The sequence below is a fragment of the Perognathus longimembris genome, chromosome 7, assembly GCF_023159225.1.
Source record: "Perognathus longimembris pacificus isolate PPM17 chromosome 7, ASM2315922v1, whole genome shotgun sequence".
NCBI classification, from domain to species: domain Eukaryota; kingdom Metazoa; phylum Chordata; class Mammalia; order Rodentia; family Heteromyidae; genus Perognathus; species Perognathus longimembris.
Window position 1 is genome coordinate 38,346,798 of NC_063167.1, and position 14,388 is coordinate 38,361,185.

At 41.2% G+C, this 14,388-nt stretch overlaps 1 protein-coding gene across 1 annotated transcript in view; it reads left to right on the plus strand.

The window, feature by feature from the left end:
• Nucleotides 1-5,325: 5,325 nt before the first annotated feature.
• C8a (complement C8 alpha chain) overlaps nucleotides 5,326-14,388 on the plus strand; it is a 59,989-nt gene continuing 50,926 nt past the window's right edge. The window contains exon 1 of the mRNA XM_048349921.1: nucleotides 5,326-5,402. Coding sequence (XP_048205878.1) covers nucleotides 5,326-5,402 — 77 coding nt within the window. The remainder of the gene's footprint in view (nucleotides 5,403-14,388) is intronic.

A 14,388-nucleotide genomic window follows, 5' to 3' on the forward strand; every position in this document is an offset into this window, starting at 1 on the left:
AGCCTCTGATTGGGACCAATTACTCAACCCAGCCCCACTTCATTTCCAGTGGACCCCCACTAACTACCCATGTGTGTTGGCTGCAGCCAGGGACTGATGCAGCAATCAGAAGGAAACAGATATAATAGACATGTAATCTTCCAAAGGGCAGGGACAGAAGGAGGGGAAGGCAGTGGGCGGGAGATGCTCATTTGCTGTCGGCAGATGGTGCCAGGTGCAGCACCCAGTATTCCGCAGGCTTCGGCAGTGAGGAAGAATACCCTACCCAGCTGAACACACACACACACACACACACACACACACACACACACACACACACACACAGACACCTCCCAGACAAGCACTTCAAACAGACCCCCAAAACCATGTGCTTGGCAAGTCATATTGAGGCCCAGCAGTAAGCTACATGGAGAAATGTGAAGACTGCATTGGCTATTTTGAGATTGTCATACCCAAGGGGAAACTGCAATCATTTTATAAAAATTATTAATTTATTTATTTACTGTCAAAGTGATGTACAGAGGGGTTAAAAGGCAGTGACTACATTTCTTATTGAACTTGTTACCTCCTCACTCATTTTTTTTCCCACTTTCATCCCTTCCTCCCTCGTGAGTTGTACAGTTGGTTTACAGCATATTGTCTCCTAAGTATTGTTGTTGCATTGGTTCACCTTTTACCTTTTGTCTCTCCATTTTGATGTTCTCCTTCCCTTCCCTAGTTCTGATAAACATATATACAATACCCAGAGGTAAAACCATGGGGAAGGAAAATGAAAAAGGCATAATTTCACATGGTATGTTGAAAGTAACAACAATGATAAACCACTTATTTCCATCATCTTATGTGTTCATATGTACTAGCTATTGAGCTATTGTGACCTTCTGCTAGAACTATTCTAGGTGTGTACTTATTATTACCACTGAGGGAAACCATAGAATCTATGTTTCTTTGAATCTGGCTCATTTCACTTACTATGATTTTTCTCAAGTATTTCCATTTCCTTATGAATGGGGCAATGTCATTCATTCTGATAGAAACATAGAATTCCATTGTGTATATATAGCACATTTTCTCGATCTATTCATCTACTGAGAGGCATCTGTGTTGGTTCCATATTTTAGCAATGGTAAATCTAGCTGCAATGAACATAGTTGTTGCTCGTAGCTTTAGTGTGATCTTGCTTGTATTCCTTTGGATAAATGCTCAAAAGCAGGGTTGATGCGTCATTAGAACTCAAAAAGTTAAATTCCCCCAAAACAAATCCTTAAGGAAACACCAGCCCCCTTAATAAATGGGCTAATTTAAAGAGAGAATTCCCTGAAAAGGAAATAAAAATGGGCCAAGAGACACATGAAGAAGTGCTCAACATCACTGGCCATAAAAGAAATGCAAATCAAAACAACATTGAGATTGCATCTCACCACAGTAAAAATGTCCATTATCAAGAAAACTAATAATAACAAATGCTAGAGGGGATGTGATCAAAAGAGAACCCTACTACACTGTTGGTGGGAGTATAAAATTTTTCAACCACTCTGGAAAGCAGTGTGTAGGTTCCTCAAAAGGCTAAATACAGAGCTCCCCTATGGCTCTGCAATTGTGTTTTTAAACCTTGAGGCTCAACATCACTCCTGGAACACAGACAGGAAATGGCGCCCCCTGCCACTTGCCAGCAGGAATCTTTCTATCAGCGATTGCTGGCAGTACCCACTCTCCAAGGTGACTCAACATCAGTTCGAGGTTCCTGGACATCCCACATTAGTGTCTTCTCCAGACCCATCCTCTCTACCATTGCTCTCTCTTTCCCAACATTTTAAGGGAAAGCTTCCAAGTGGTAAGACAAGATAATAGATATGGGAAAGAGGAACCCTGTTTCAATAATGCAGAAATGGCTGTCCAAAGTGAATAGATTTCTGTATGTAGTACGTAATCTAATCCCTGTTAGGGAAGTATTTTTTATCCATTTTACAGATTTTACATGGTGTGGAGCTTCTGAAAGCTTTCTGGATGTCACCCTGTGGTGGCAGTCTGGGACAACAGAGGACATGCTCTATTCACAAGCCATAATTCACAGGCTGATTTAGTAGTGAAAGGTGTTTCCAAGAGACAGGCAATGCATATTCAAAATGAATTGCCATCTCCTTGTCTATTCTGCATGGTATTTTACAACTATTTATCTTTGATAGCAGAATGGTACAATTAAGGTGAAATACACATATGCAAACTTAACAAGTTTGTGGCATTTCCATTTATCTTAGAACATTTTGGTTGAAAGCAGATGGGTGCCCCACCCCCATCCCAGCACACACACACACACACACACACACACACACACACACACACACACAGAGAGAGAGAGAGGGGGGTACAGAACAATCCCAACTCATTTGACTTAGCTTTTCTCTTTTGATTTCATGTTTTCACTTACTTTATTTTGATTTCTTGACCTCTGGGAATTCTGATCATTTGTTGCTAAGCATAATGTACTGAGACCTAGACTTGGTGCTATCACCCAAACCCAGGCTTTGTTTTGAAATGTCACCTCATATTTCCATCTAAGACCAACGAAGACCTCAACTTTTCCAGAGGGGGAAAATGTGATAAGTCTATGGTTGAGACTACAACCAATGTGATGGTAGGCCAACTGCTTGGCCACACTGATTCTCAGTGTTTCAACTTCAAAATATTAGCAGTAGCCAGGCACCGTGGTACGTACCTCCAATCCCAGTGTTCAGGATGTGGAGGCAGGAGGATCTTTAGTTGGAGGTCAGGATAAGGGAGATCATATCTCAAAAAAACCCAACACATTTAAATACAAAAGTAAGGTTCATCCTGTAGATCTTCCCATGCTCCAAAAAACAATAATATGAGGAAAAACTACTGTGTTTGTGACAATGAGGATATATTTCCATAACAGGGAGATCCCTTCAAATCAGAGCCATCTGCCAAAAAGCCATGGTAGGCCAGATTTTGAGAAGACACTTGGTAGAATGGTAGTGGGTAAGGCTAATTACTGTCCAGGTACAAGATCCCATGTGACCAAAGTCACCACAATGACAAAGAACAATGGAGGGGAGTACTGTTGGGAAATTAGTGGCTTGTGGAAGGCGGGGATGCAAAGTAGGGTGGAAACGCATTTTTGAGGCAAGAGGAGACCTTTGAAGGCTTCTGAGCAGAAGGGTGACACCATAGCCAGTTTTCTTAAGTTCAGCCATGATTTAGAGTGAGAAGAAATGGAGGCATTAGGAGTTGGGAATAAATTTGAGAGGGAGAGAGAGAGAGAAAGAGAGAGAGAGGGAGAGAGAGAGAGAGAGAGAGAGAGAGAGAGAGAGAGAGAGAGAGAGAGAGAGAGAGAGAGAGAGCCTGGAGAGCCGGAAATGTCTTAAGGTAGTGAGGATAAACATGGAGGGAAAACATCATAGAAGAATATGATAGGAATTTAAGTGTTCTTGTATGGAGATAAGAGGCTAAAAGTTAGGCAAGAGTCCAGAATGCCATTGAAGTAAGAAGAAAAGTCATGATTGGATTACTTGTAGAAAAGGAAAAGAGAAAAGTTTTCTAAATGGATTGTGTGTAGGGAAGGAGGAGGGAAGGGTGAGTAAATGCAGCCATTACATTCAATGTACAGTGTGTATTAATTGAACTACATAACTTCAGAGTACAGATGAGAAGGGGTAAACAATGGAAGGGGTGACATTGATCAAGATGTGTTATACTCATAATCTGAGTTGTGGAATTGAAACCCCTTTGACCAACTACTTAGAAATAAATTTAATAAACCAGGTTGTCTTTCTAAGGTCTCCACATGTAAATCAGATGCACATCTCTTTTGTTTACACATTTCTTATTATGCTCCTCATCATTTTACTTGACATCAGTAATGATGCAATTGGCTATCCTGCTGGCAGGAGAATCTGTATTTCTCCAAGGACAGGGATACATCCATTCATTCTTGTACCTTCCATTGAAAAATGGAGTTAGTGATTGTAAGGTCCTAGACTTGCAGTGAGGATTTAATAAGATATATTCCTCTTATATAGCAGTTATTTCTTTTGTACCTATCAATGTCTCTATTCATGTGCAAATCTCTATTAAATTGAATTTACATCTGGAGGAGTAGAGATTCTAGACAGGCATGGCATCATAAGAGCAGAGTGTGGCCATTATTGATGTTCTAATTCTAGAGCGTGTTTCTAGAGATGTTCATTTAGGACATCTGGCCCTCTCAAAACCGAAGCAGGCTGGGTCATGTGAGAAAACTGTCTCTTCTATCAAAGTGTGTTGCTTAAAAGCTCTACTTTGGCCTGGTGACCTGGCTCTTTTTCAGGAAACTGCATTGGGATTACGGAGGGTTTTGAGACATAAGATTTTGCTTTTAACTGGTTTCTTTTCTAGATGGAATGAAGACACACCTTAGGTTGTTCAAGAAATAGCAGAAGGTGCAAATATATTTTGAAGTCACTTCTGTACTGTTAACCTCATTTTAAAGCCATGTTATATAAATATGTTTTACCCTATTCAAACTAGCCAATCATGAGCAGATTGTGAACCTTAGCTCAACCAATCTGAGCAAAGGGATGGGGCCTGCTGCATTGGGGATGAATAAAGGGTGGGCAGACAGTTTGCTTCATGTGTTTGCTTGACAGACTTTTGGCTGATGGCACATCCTTCTGCAAAAGTAAATTTTGCCTTGCTGAGACAATTCTTTATTTTTGTGTCTATTGTTTGACTCGAATCATTCTTGGAGATTACGTTTGTAACAGTCATAATAACACCCAGTGTGTTTAAGTTAAAGATCCAGTGACTGACATGTATTTCTCAGGCTTCAGGTATTTTGCAATAGAAAGTAAAATCTCCATTGAAATGTGAGCATTTTCTACATTTTCCTGGCTGCTTATATCTGGATGGATACCAGACATATTTTACTCTTGACAACTAAGCTGACCTCAGAATTTCCAAGAGCCAGTCAAGGAGACCAGGATTCTGCAGCTGTATCTTGGTTTGGCTGTAGCCTTTCTACAAATTTAGTCTCATTGCTAAATTGGTGCTAGTTAAGTACCATCTTTCCCTAACCACATTGATATTGATATTAACAAAGTCTACAGGACAGTGGCCTTTGCTATTTGGGCTATGATTAAAGTATTTGGCTAATCAATACTTTGGTTACTAGTTAATCTCACCTGAATGAGAATTGAGAGAGTTCTTTTTGTTTTGAATGTTCCATAGATATTACAGGCTCCAGCCTTTAGACACTTTTTACTCCAATTCCCTAAATAGATAGTTTTATTCCTTCCAGTGAATGTAAGAGTCTGGCTTCCAGATGAGATGTTTGCTGTTGCCTTCTTCATCTTGCCTTTGATGACTGGACAGCCTGGGGTAACTGCACAAGAGAAAGCGAACCGGTAAGTGGGCCATTTGTCTCTGAAAACTAGCAATCACTGGATAAGACCCCTTTTTGTTTGTAATAGGCTATGTTAGGATGTAATGTAGACTCATTGCCAGTAATCCTTTGCCAGGAAAAGGCCATACAGAGAGGAACTGACTGGCTACTGTATGAGTGGCAGGGGTGTGTGTGGGGGTAATCTGGAATAAATTAACCTCTTTAATTCTCAGTTTCCTGTCTGTAAAATTTGACTCACGCTGGGCCTTCCAAAGAAGATGAAATATGATACTTGATATAAATGGACTCAGCACAATGTAGGCACTTATTAATAGTAGTTCTCTTAAGTGATGTTAGACATTTAACCTTTACCCTACTATCTACAAAGAATCCTAAGAATACTACTTCATAGTGGTTGGAGAGGACAAAATTAAATAATGTATGCAGAATTATTTTGGGAAAGACAAGAGACATTAGAGACTCTGTTTAAAAATGAGTTTACTGGGGCTGGGGATATAGCCTAGTGGCAAGAGTGCCTGCCTCGGATACACGAGGCCCTAGGTTCGATTCCCCAGCACCACATATACAGAAAACGGACAGAAGCGGCGCTGTGGCTCAGGTGGCGGAGTGCGCAGCCTTGAGCGGGAAGAAGCCAGGGACAGTGCTCAGGCCCTGAGTCCAAGGCCCAGGACTGGCCAAAAAAAAAAAAAAAAAAAATGAGTTTACTTTTTGCATCGGGGTAATCGACAAGAGATGATATATTCATTTATAAATTACATGCTACCCATTCCGTTACCTTGATATTTCCCCCTATCTTCATTTTGTTTGTATCTTTTTTTTTTTTTTTTTTTTTTTTTTTATTATCAATTGAACATAAATTTTTTTTTTTACAAGGTGCTGTGCAAAGAGGGTGCAGTTACATAGTAGGGCATTGTGTACATTTCTTGTGATATCTTACAACCTGTTTTCCCATCCCTTGTCTAGGTCAGGTAGACCCATATGCAGTATACAATGTATCAAGCACATATACAGTGTTCACAGACTTGGTCTCTACTGTCTCTCCATCTCCCTTTGTTAACAGTCATATATCAGGGAGATCATGCCCCTTTGTTTTCTGTGTTCTAGGCTTGTCTCACTCAACATTATTTGTTCGAGTTCTGACCATTTCCCTGCAAATAACAATATTTCACCATTCCTAATCGCTATGTAGTATTCCATTGTGTATAAGTACCATATTTTTTGGATCCATTCATCTGTGGAGGGGCATCTGGGTTGTTTCCAAATTTTGGCTATTGTGAATTGTGCTGCGATAAACATGGAAGTACAAATGTCCTTTTGATATCTTGGGTTTTGCTGTTTAGGATAGATGCCTAGGAGTGGTATGGCTGGGTCATAGGGTAGGTCTATATTGAGCTTTTTGAGAAACCTCCATACTGTTCTCCAAAGTGGCTGTACTAATTTGCACTCCCACCAACAATGGAGAAGGGTTCCTCTTTCCCCACAGCCCCTCCAGCATTTGTTGTTTCCTGAGTTCAGAGTATAGGCCATTCTAACTGGGGTGAGGTGGTATCTCAGGGTTGTTTTTATTTGCATTTCCTTTACTAGCAGGGATGTTGAGCATTTCCTCATGTGTTTCTTTGCCATTTTTATATCTTCTCTTGTGAAGTCTCTCTTTAGCTCTTTTGCCCATTTCCTAATAGGTTTATTGGGCTTGGAGGGGCTTAGTTTTTTGAGTTCTCTGTAGATGACAGATATCAGGCCTTTGTCTGTTGCTGTGCTGGTAAATATCCTTTCCCATATCGTTGGCTGTCTTTCTATTTTGGTGGCTATGACCTTAGCTGTGCAGAAACTTTTTAATTTGTAGTAGTCCCATTTGTTGAGTCTTTCCCCTATTTGTTGTGCGCCTGGGACTCTATTCAGGAAGTTCCTTCCTGTGCCTATAAGTTCTAGTGTCTTTCCTACTCTGTCCTTCAGTAGTTTCAAGGATTCAGGTCTGATGTTGAGGTCCTTGATCCATTTTGAGTTGATCTTGGTGCATGGTGATAGGCTTGGGTCTACTTTGAGTTTTCTGCATATGGCTGCCCAGTTCTCCCAGCACCAGTAGTTGAAGAGGCTATGTTTATTCCATTGTATGTCTTTAGCTCCTTTGTCGAATATCAGTTGGCTGTAAGAGTGCGGTTTTATTTCTGGGTCTTCAATTCTAATCCACTGGTCTTCCGATCTGTTTTTATACCAATACCATGCTGTTTTTGTTATGATGGCCTTGTAGTAGAGCTTGAAGTCTGGTATGGTGATACCTCCTGCACTATGTTTTTTGCCTAGAATTGCTTTGGCTATTCTAGGTTTTTTGCTGTTCCATATGAATTTATGGATTGGTTTCTCTATTTCAGTGAAGAATGTGGCTGGGATTTTGATAGGTATTGCATTGAATTTGTATAACAATTTGGGCAGTATGGCCATTTTCACTATATTGATTCTGCCTACCCATGAGCATGGGAGGTCTTTCCATCTCCTTGTGTCTTCTTTGATTTCCCTTATTAGATTTTTGTAGTTTTCATTGAATAGGTCCGTCAGGTCCTTGGTTAAGTTGATCCCTAGGTACTTTATTCTTTTTTTGGCTACTGTAAATGGAATCGTTTCCATAATTTCCTTTTCTGTTTGTCTATTGCTGGTGTACAGAAAAGCTGCTGACTTTTGTGGATTGATTTTGTATCCTGCTACTTTGCCAAATTGGTTTATTAGATGTAGGAGTTTGGGTACTGAGTTTTTTGGGTCCTTGAGATATAAGATCATGTCGTCTGCGAATAGGGATAACTTGATTTCTTCCTTGCCGATGTGGATCCCTTTGATGTCCTCCTCTTGCCTTATTGCTATGGCTAGGGATTCCAGTACTATGTTGAACAGAAGTGGGGAGAGTGGGCATCCTTGTCTTGTTCCTGTGTTTAGGGGGAATGATTTAAGTTTCTCTCCATTTAATATGATATTAGCAGTTGGTCTGTTGTATATGGCTTTTATTGTTTTGAGGAATGTTCCATCTATTCCTGTTCTCTCCAAAGCTTTTAATAGGTATGGATGTTGTATTTTGTCAAAGGCTTTTTGGGCATCGACTGAGATAACAATGTGATTCTTGATTTTAGTTCTGTTTATGTGGTGAATTACATTGATTGATTTACGGATGTTGAACCATCCTTGTGACTGAGGGATGAAGCCTACTTGGTCATGATGTATGATATTCTTGATCACTTTCTGGATCCTGTTAGCTAATATTTTATTGAGGAGCTTTGCATCTGTGTTCATTAGTGATATTGGTCTGTAGTTCTCTTTTTTTGTTGGATCTTTGCCTGGTTTGGGGATGAGTATGATATTAGCTTCGTAGAATGAGTTCGGGATTTTTCCCTCCGTTTCTATTTCGCGGAAGAGTTTGAGGAGTATTGGAATTAGCTCCTCACTAAAGGTTTTGTAGAATTCATTGGTGAATCCATCTGGGCCTGGGCTTTTCTTAGTAGGGAGGTTCTTGATTACCTCCTGTATCTCACCGTAAGTTATTGGTTTATTTAGTTGATTTATTTCTTCTTGGTTCAGTTTGGGCAGTTTGTACTTCTCTAAGAATTGATCCATTTCTGTAAAATTATTGTTTTTTGTTGAGTAGAGGTTTTGGAAATAGCTCCTTATGATTGTTTGAATATCGTGTGTATTTGTTGTAATTTTTCCTGTGGAGTCCCTGATTTTACGAATATGAGTCTCTTCTCTTCTTTTTTTTGTGAGTCTTGCAAGGGGTCTGTCAATTTTGTTTATTTTCTCAAAGAACCAGCTTTTAGTCTTATTTATTTGTTGAATGGTCTTTCTATTTTCAATCAGATTTATCTCTTCTTTAATCTTTGTAATCTCTCCCCTCCTAGTCGTTTTAGATTCTGTCATTTCTTGTTTCTCCAGTTGTTTTAGTTTCATCGTGAGGGTATTCACCTGCTCTGCTTCCATTCTTTTAATGTGGGTACTGAGTGCAATGATCTTGCCCCTCAGTACTGCCTTAGCTGTGTCCCATAGGTTTCTTTGTGATGTGTTTTCTTTGTCATTGTGGCTTATGAATTCGTTGATTTCATCTTTAATTTGATCTGTGGCCCAAGTGTTGGATAGCAGCGTGGGGTTTAGCCTCCAAGAGTGTGTATAGGCTCTGTGGTATCCTTTGTTGTTGAGGGTTACCTTTAATCCACTGTGATCAGATATAATACATGGGATGATGTCAATTCTTTTGTATTTGCTGAGGTTCTTTGTGTGGGCTATGACGTGGTCTATTTTGGAATATGATCCATGGGCTGCTGAAAAGAAGGTGTATTGGGTCTCTGTAGGGTGGAAGGTTCTATATAGGTCTGTTAGATCCATTTGGGCAATGGTGTTATTTAGGTCCTCAGCTCCCTTACTAATCCTCTGGGTGTTGGATCTGTCTCTTGGAGAGAGAGGAGTATTAAAGTCACCCACTATGATTGTGTTTGCATCTATCTTGCTCTGTAATTCTGTGAGAATTTGCTTGACATATGTCGGGCCTCTTTTGTTCGGTGAGTATACATTTATCACCGTGATGTCTTGATTCTGGATTTTTCCTTGTATCAATATGTAGTGTCCTTCTTTGTCTTTTTGAGTGGACTTTAAAGAGAAATCCAGCTTGTCTGAGATCAGGATGGCTACACCTGCCGTTTTGGTGGGTGCATTTGCTTGGTAGATCTTGCTCCATCCTTTCATTCGAAGCCTGTTTTTGTCCCTTGCTGTAAGGTGGGTCTCTTGTAGACAACAGATGTCAACTTTTTGCTTGCGGATCCATTCTGCCAGTCTGCTCCTCTTGATCGGGGAGTTTAAGCCATTTATATTTAAAGAGATCAAGGATAAGGGTGTTTTTTCTCCTTCCATTTTCTTGTTGGGCTGTTTTTTCCTGTTGTTTTTTTTTTTCTTCTTGTCTTTAGTGAGCTTGTGTTTCTGCTGGACTTTGGCTATTGAAGTTTCTTTCTGAATCTGTCTGTGTGTCTTTTACGATCTCTGTTGGGTGGGCTTCCCCTCTTAATATTCGCTGTAGGGCTGGTTTTTTATTCACATACTCCTTTAGCTCCTCTTTGGTGTGGAAAGATCTGGTTCTCCCTTCGAATGTGAACTCCAGTTTCGCTGGATATTTGATCCGAGGTTGTAAATTGTTATTCTGAAGTACTTGGATGGTGTTCTTCCACTCACTTCGAGCTTGGTAAGTTTGTGTGGATAAGTCGGATGTTATTCGAATCCTCTTCCCATTGAAAAAAGTTTCCTTCTTCGCTTTGGCTGAATTCAGAATTTGCTCTTTAATCTTGAGGTCTGTAGTCTTGAATATTATGTGCCTTGGGGTGGTTTTCCTGGGGTCTGGCCTGCCAGGTGTCCTATAGGCTTCGGTTACCTGGATGGGGTCCCCTGTGAGATTGGGGAAGTTTTCTGCAATAACTTTATTGAGAACATGATTAAGCCCTCTGCTCTGATATTCGGCTCCTTCTTCTATTCCAATTATACGCAGATTATATCTCTTGTCTTTGTCCATTAGTTCCTGGAGTAATCTTCCCTGAAGCTTCACCTTTTCTTGGAGTGTGGTCATTTTCTGGTTGTTGTCAGCTGCTTCATCGTCCAGGCGAGAGATTCTGGATTCCATATGGTCCACTCTTTGTGTTATGGTTTCAATTGCGGAGTTTATGGATGTCAGAGAGCTATTCATGGTTGTCATATCAGCTCTGATCGTGGAAATTTCTTCCTTTAAAGAGTTGTATTTTAAATCTATTTTTTCATGCATTTCAATTCTCAGGGTGTGGAGATTTTCTTTAAAGGCGGCTTGCATTGTATCCATTTTTGCTTCCATTTCTTTAAACGAGGCTTGCATTGTATCCAGTTTTGCTTCCATTTCTTTCTTGGCTTCCTGGGTGTCCTTCCAGATTTCCGCTCTAAACTCCTGGAATTGTTTTCTGATTTCATTTCTGACGGTTTCGATCATTCCTGTTAACATGTCCTCATTTGCTTTTTTATTCTCCATCTCCTCTCCAGTCGTGCTGCTTTTTGGAGCTGGCGAGTTGGCTTGTCCTTTGATGAACTGAGTTATGTTTCTTTGTGATTTGCGCATCTGGAAGTCTGTGTAGATCTTCCCTCCCTTCTGTGTAGGCGTGTCTGCGTCAGCAGGTGCTGTCGCTGTGGCCCCGCCCACCAGTGCAGGGCACGCCTATCAGAGCGGGCGCTTTCGCCGGGGCCCCGCCCTCCTGTGCACTGTGAGTCCCCTACAACAGGCACTTAAGTGGGGTCTGCCTCCCAGAGCGAGCCCTGGGTTGTTGGGTTGTGCTTGCGCCCTCCCGCGAGTCCGTTGGGGGGGGGAAGCAGTATGTGTGGGGCCCAGTGGGATCGACTGTCCGGGTGTGGCTTGGCACCCTCAGACCTCGCCTCCGCTTCGAGGAGGGGGAACGAGATCAGGCTCAGGTGACCCTGCTGGGCTGGTATTGCCCACCAGCGCCTGTGATTTTAGTTGTAAGAGTCCGCAAGGTCTAGGCGCCTCGGGTGGGGCTTGCCCTGCCGGCCGTCCCCGGCCCCTGTTGGGAAGGGGACGGGGCCGGTTCTGCCAGTTCAGGAACCTTTGGGGGCTTGGGGCTGTTCCGCCCTTCCCCTGCTAGACTGGCTTCCCAGTGCCTGCTGGGAGCTTCCCGCCTGATTTGGGGAATCTTTGTTCCCACGGGAGTGGGGAGGGGGAGGGAGGGAGATATATCGTCTTTGTCGGGCTTGGGTCTCCCGTTGGGGGAAGGGATTATGGGGGACTCACTTTTGCTGCTTTGTGTGTGTGTCCCGCACCGCCGTTGGCCCTTCAGGGGTTGGCGAAGTGTCGTGGTGGCTCCCCCGTTCCCTCTTTCTGCCGCGCTGGGTTCCCTTGTCCGAATCCGGTGTGGACCCGAACTTCTCGTCGCTGCTGGGTGTGTCTTGGTCCGCACCCTGCTTTGTGTCCGTGGGGTCTCCCGCTATATGGATTCTGCGCTCCTGGCAACCTGTCTGCCGATCGCCGGGTTTCCCTTTCCCAGCCTGACCCTGTTTGGGCCAGGGCCGGCTGGTGGGGGGAGGGTGCCCCGATTAATCTCCGGCTCCGTGTAGGTTTTCGGTTCTTCTTTTTTGCTCCTTTTTGTTTTCCTGCGTTTCTCCACTGCTTCTGGATGCTGGTTTTGCTGGGTTCTTGGTGGAGTGTTGGGTGTTGGAGTTCCCAGCTCGCTATTCAGTTGGTGCGAGTCGGGGTGCCTCCCTATTGTCTCGGCGCCATCTTTCTCCCTTTTGTTTGTATCTTAACCTAAGCTATTTTGTATTGCTTGAACAGCCCCTTATTTGCTCTTTGGGATAACTTTTAAGTAGTTTGTGTCTCTTAAATATTGATGGTTTTAAACAGTTATTTTATTCAAATTCTTATTCAATGATTCAGTTTTGAATCATTATTGCTTTTTAAATGTCAGTGTCAAAGAGAGTTCTCTTAAGTAACAATTCTTAAGGGGGAACATTTTTATAAGCAGTTAATTGGCAACTTGTATCTAAAACAAATACAAGTTTAAAAAAATCAGAAAATTCATCTCTAATAATTAGGAAATAAAGGCAAGAGAGCTGTGGTAAAGGAAATCTCTGCTGACATAGTCTTAATTATAAACGCTTATCATTGTAATCCTTTCTGAAAATGAACAAAGAGTCCTGATGTTTGATGAACTTATCAAACAAGACAGACCAGTGAAGAGGCAAATTTCAAGTCAAGGCAGAAGGGAACCAATTAAATAATGTACAAAACGCCGCAGAAGGAAATCAAGCCGTTTTCTTGTCTACTGCCAGTGTGTCTGGTTTTGAAAAATGGAAACTACATGGTGGAATGTTTCTACCACGTTTGTTCTGGCACTGGTATTTCCTAGTTCTGTGATCTCAGGCAACTTATTTAACTTTTCTGAGCTTCAGTTTCCTCATTTACAAAATGAGAGGGAAGGAAGAGCAAGAATTAAATGCAGGAAAAGTGCCTAGAACAATGCCCGGCAGTTAGGAAGCATTCAGTGAAAGCACTTGCCAATGATAGTGTGTGATTTTTTATTGTTATCTGTTGGTATTTCATTTGCTTGGATGCTTGACAATAATCAGACAGAAGACATTTATAATGTGCCAATTGGCAAGGGTCTTCTTGATAAATTACAGATTTTGAAGTTTTTCTTTCTTTTTTTAGAAATAACACTTTTTTACCCTCCAAAGATAAAATTCCCTATGAGCCCTGACATGGAAGAAAACAGATCATACATATTTACACTTTTAATGGTGCACATTTATTTTTGTAGTCTCATGTTTAACGCTTGCTTATTACAATGACTTAATAAAAATATGGGGTTGTTTGAGGAAAACATTTTAAAGCCCTGATGATGGAAGGCAATTATAATTGTTAGCTGTAAAATCAATGGTTTTCTATTACATATTTCATAAAAATGCACATAATATAAAATGTTTATTTTAGAAATAATACTTTTTGTTATGCATAGCTAAGAAGTTTTAAGTTTTTTCTGGTCTTTTAACTCATTGAGGTTTGTTTATAACTAAGAATGTAGTCTTAGTGACTATTCCATGTGCCTTCAAAAACCGATAATTTTGGCCACAGGGGTGTCACACACCTGTAGTCCCAGTTACTCAGAAGGCAGAGATCAAGAAGGGCACTGTTCAAGAGATTGGGCAAAATGTGTTAGTGAGAGTATATGGTAGTATGCATCTGTGAGGCCTGAGAGCTTCACACACAGTATGTCTTTAGAAAATTAATTCCCTTTACTCTAATTCTCTTTGGGTTGGAAATTCATCACATACTACATCGTGGAGTGCTAGAATGATGCAAAGTCTTTAGGGTCAAAGAGCTTTTTATTGAATCTTGGTTTTACTATTAACAACCCACAGTAAGTCATATTTTTCTCCTCATGGATCTGTTTTATGCATCTATGGGGTTATTGTGCAATTTTAACAAGAAAATATCC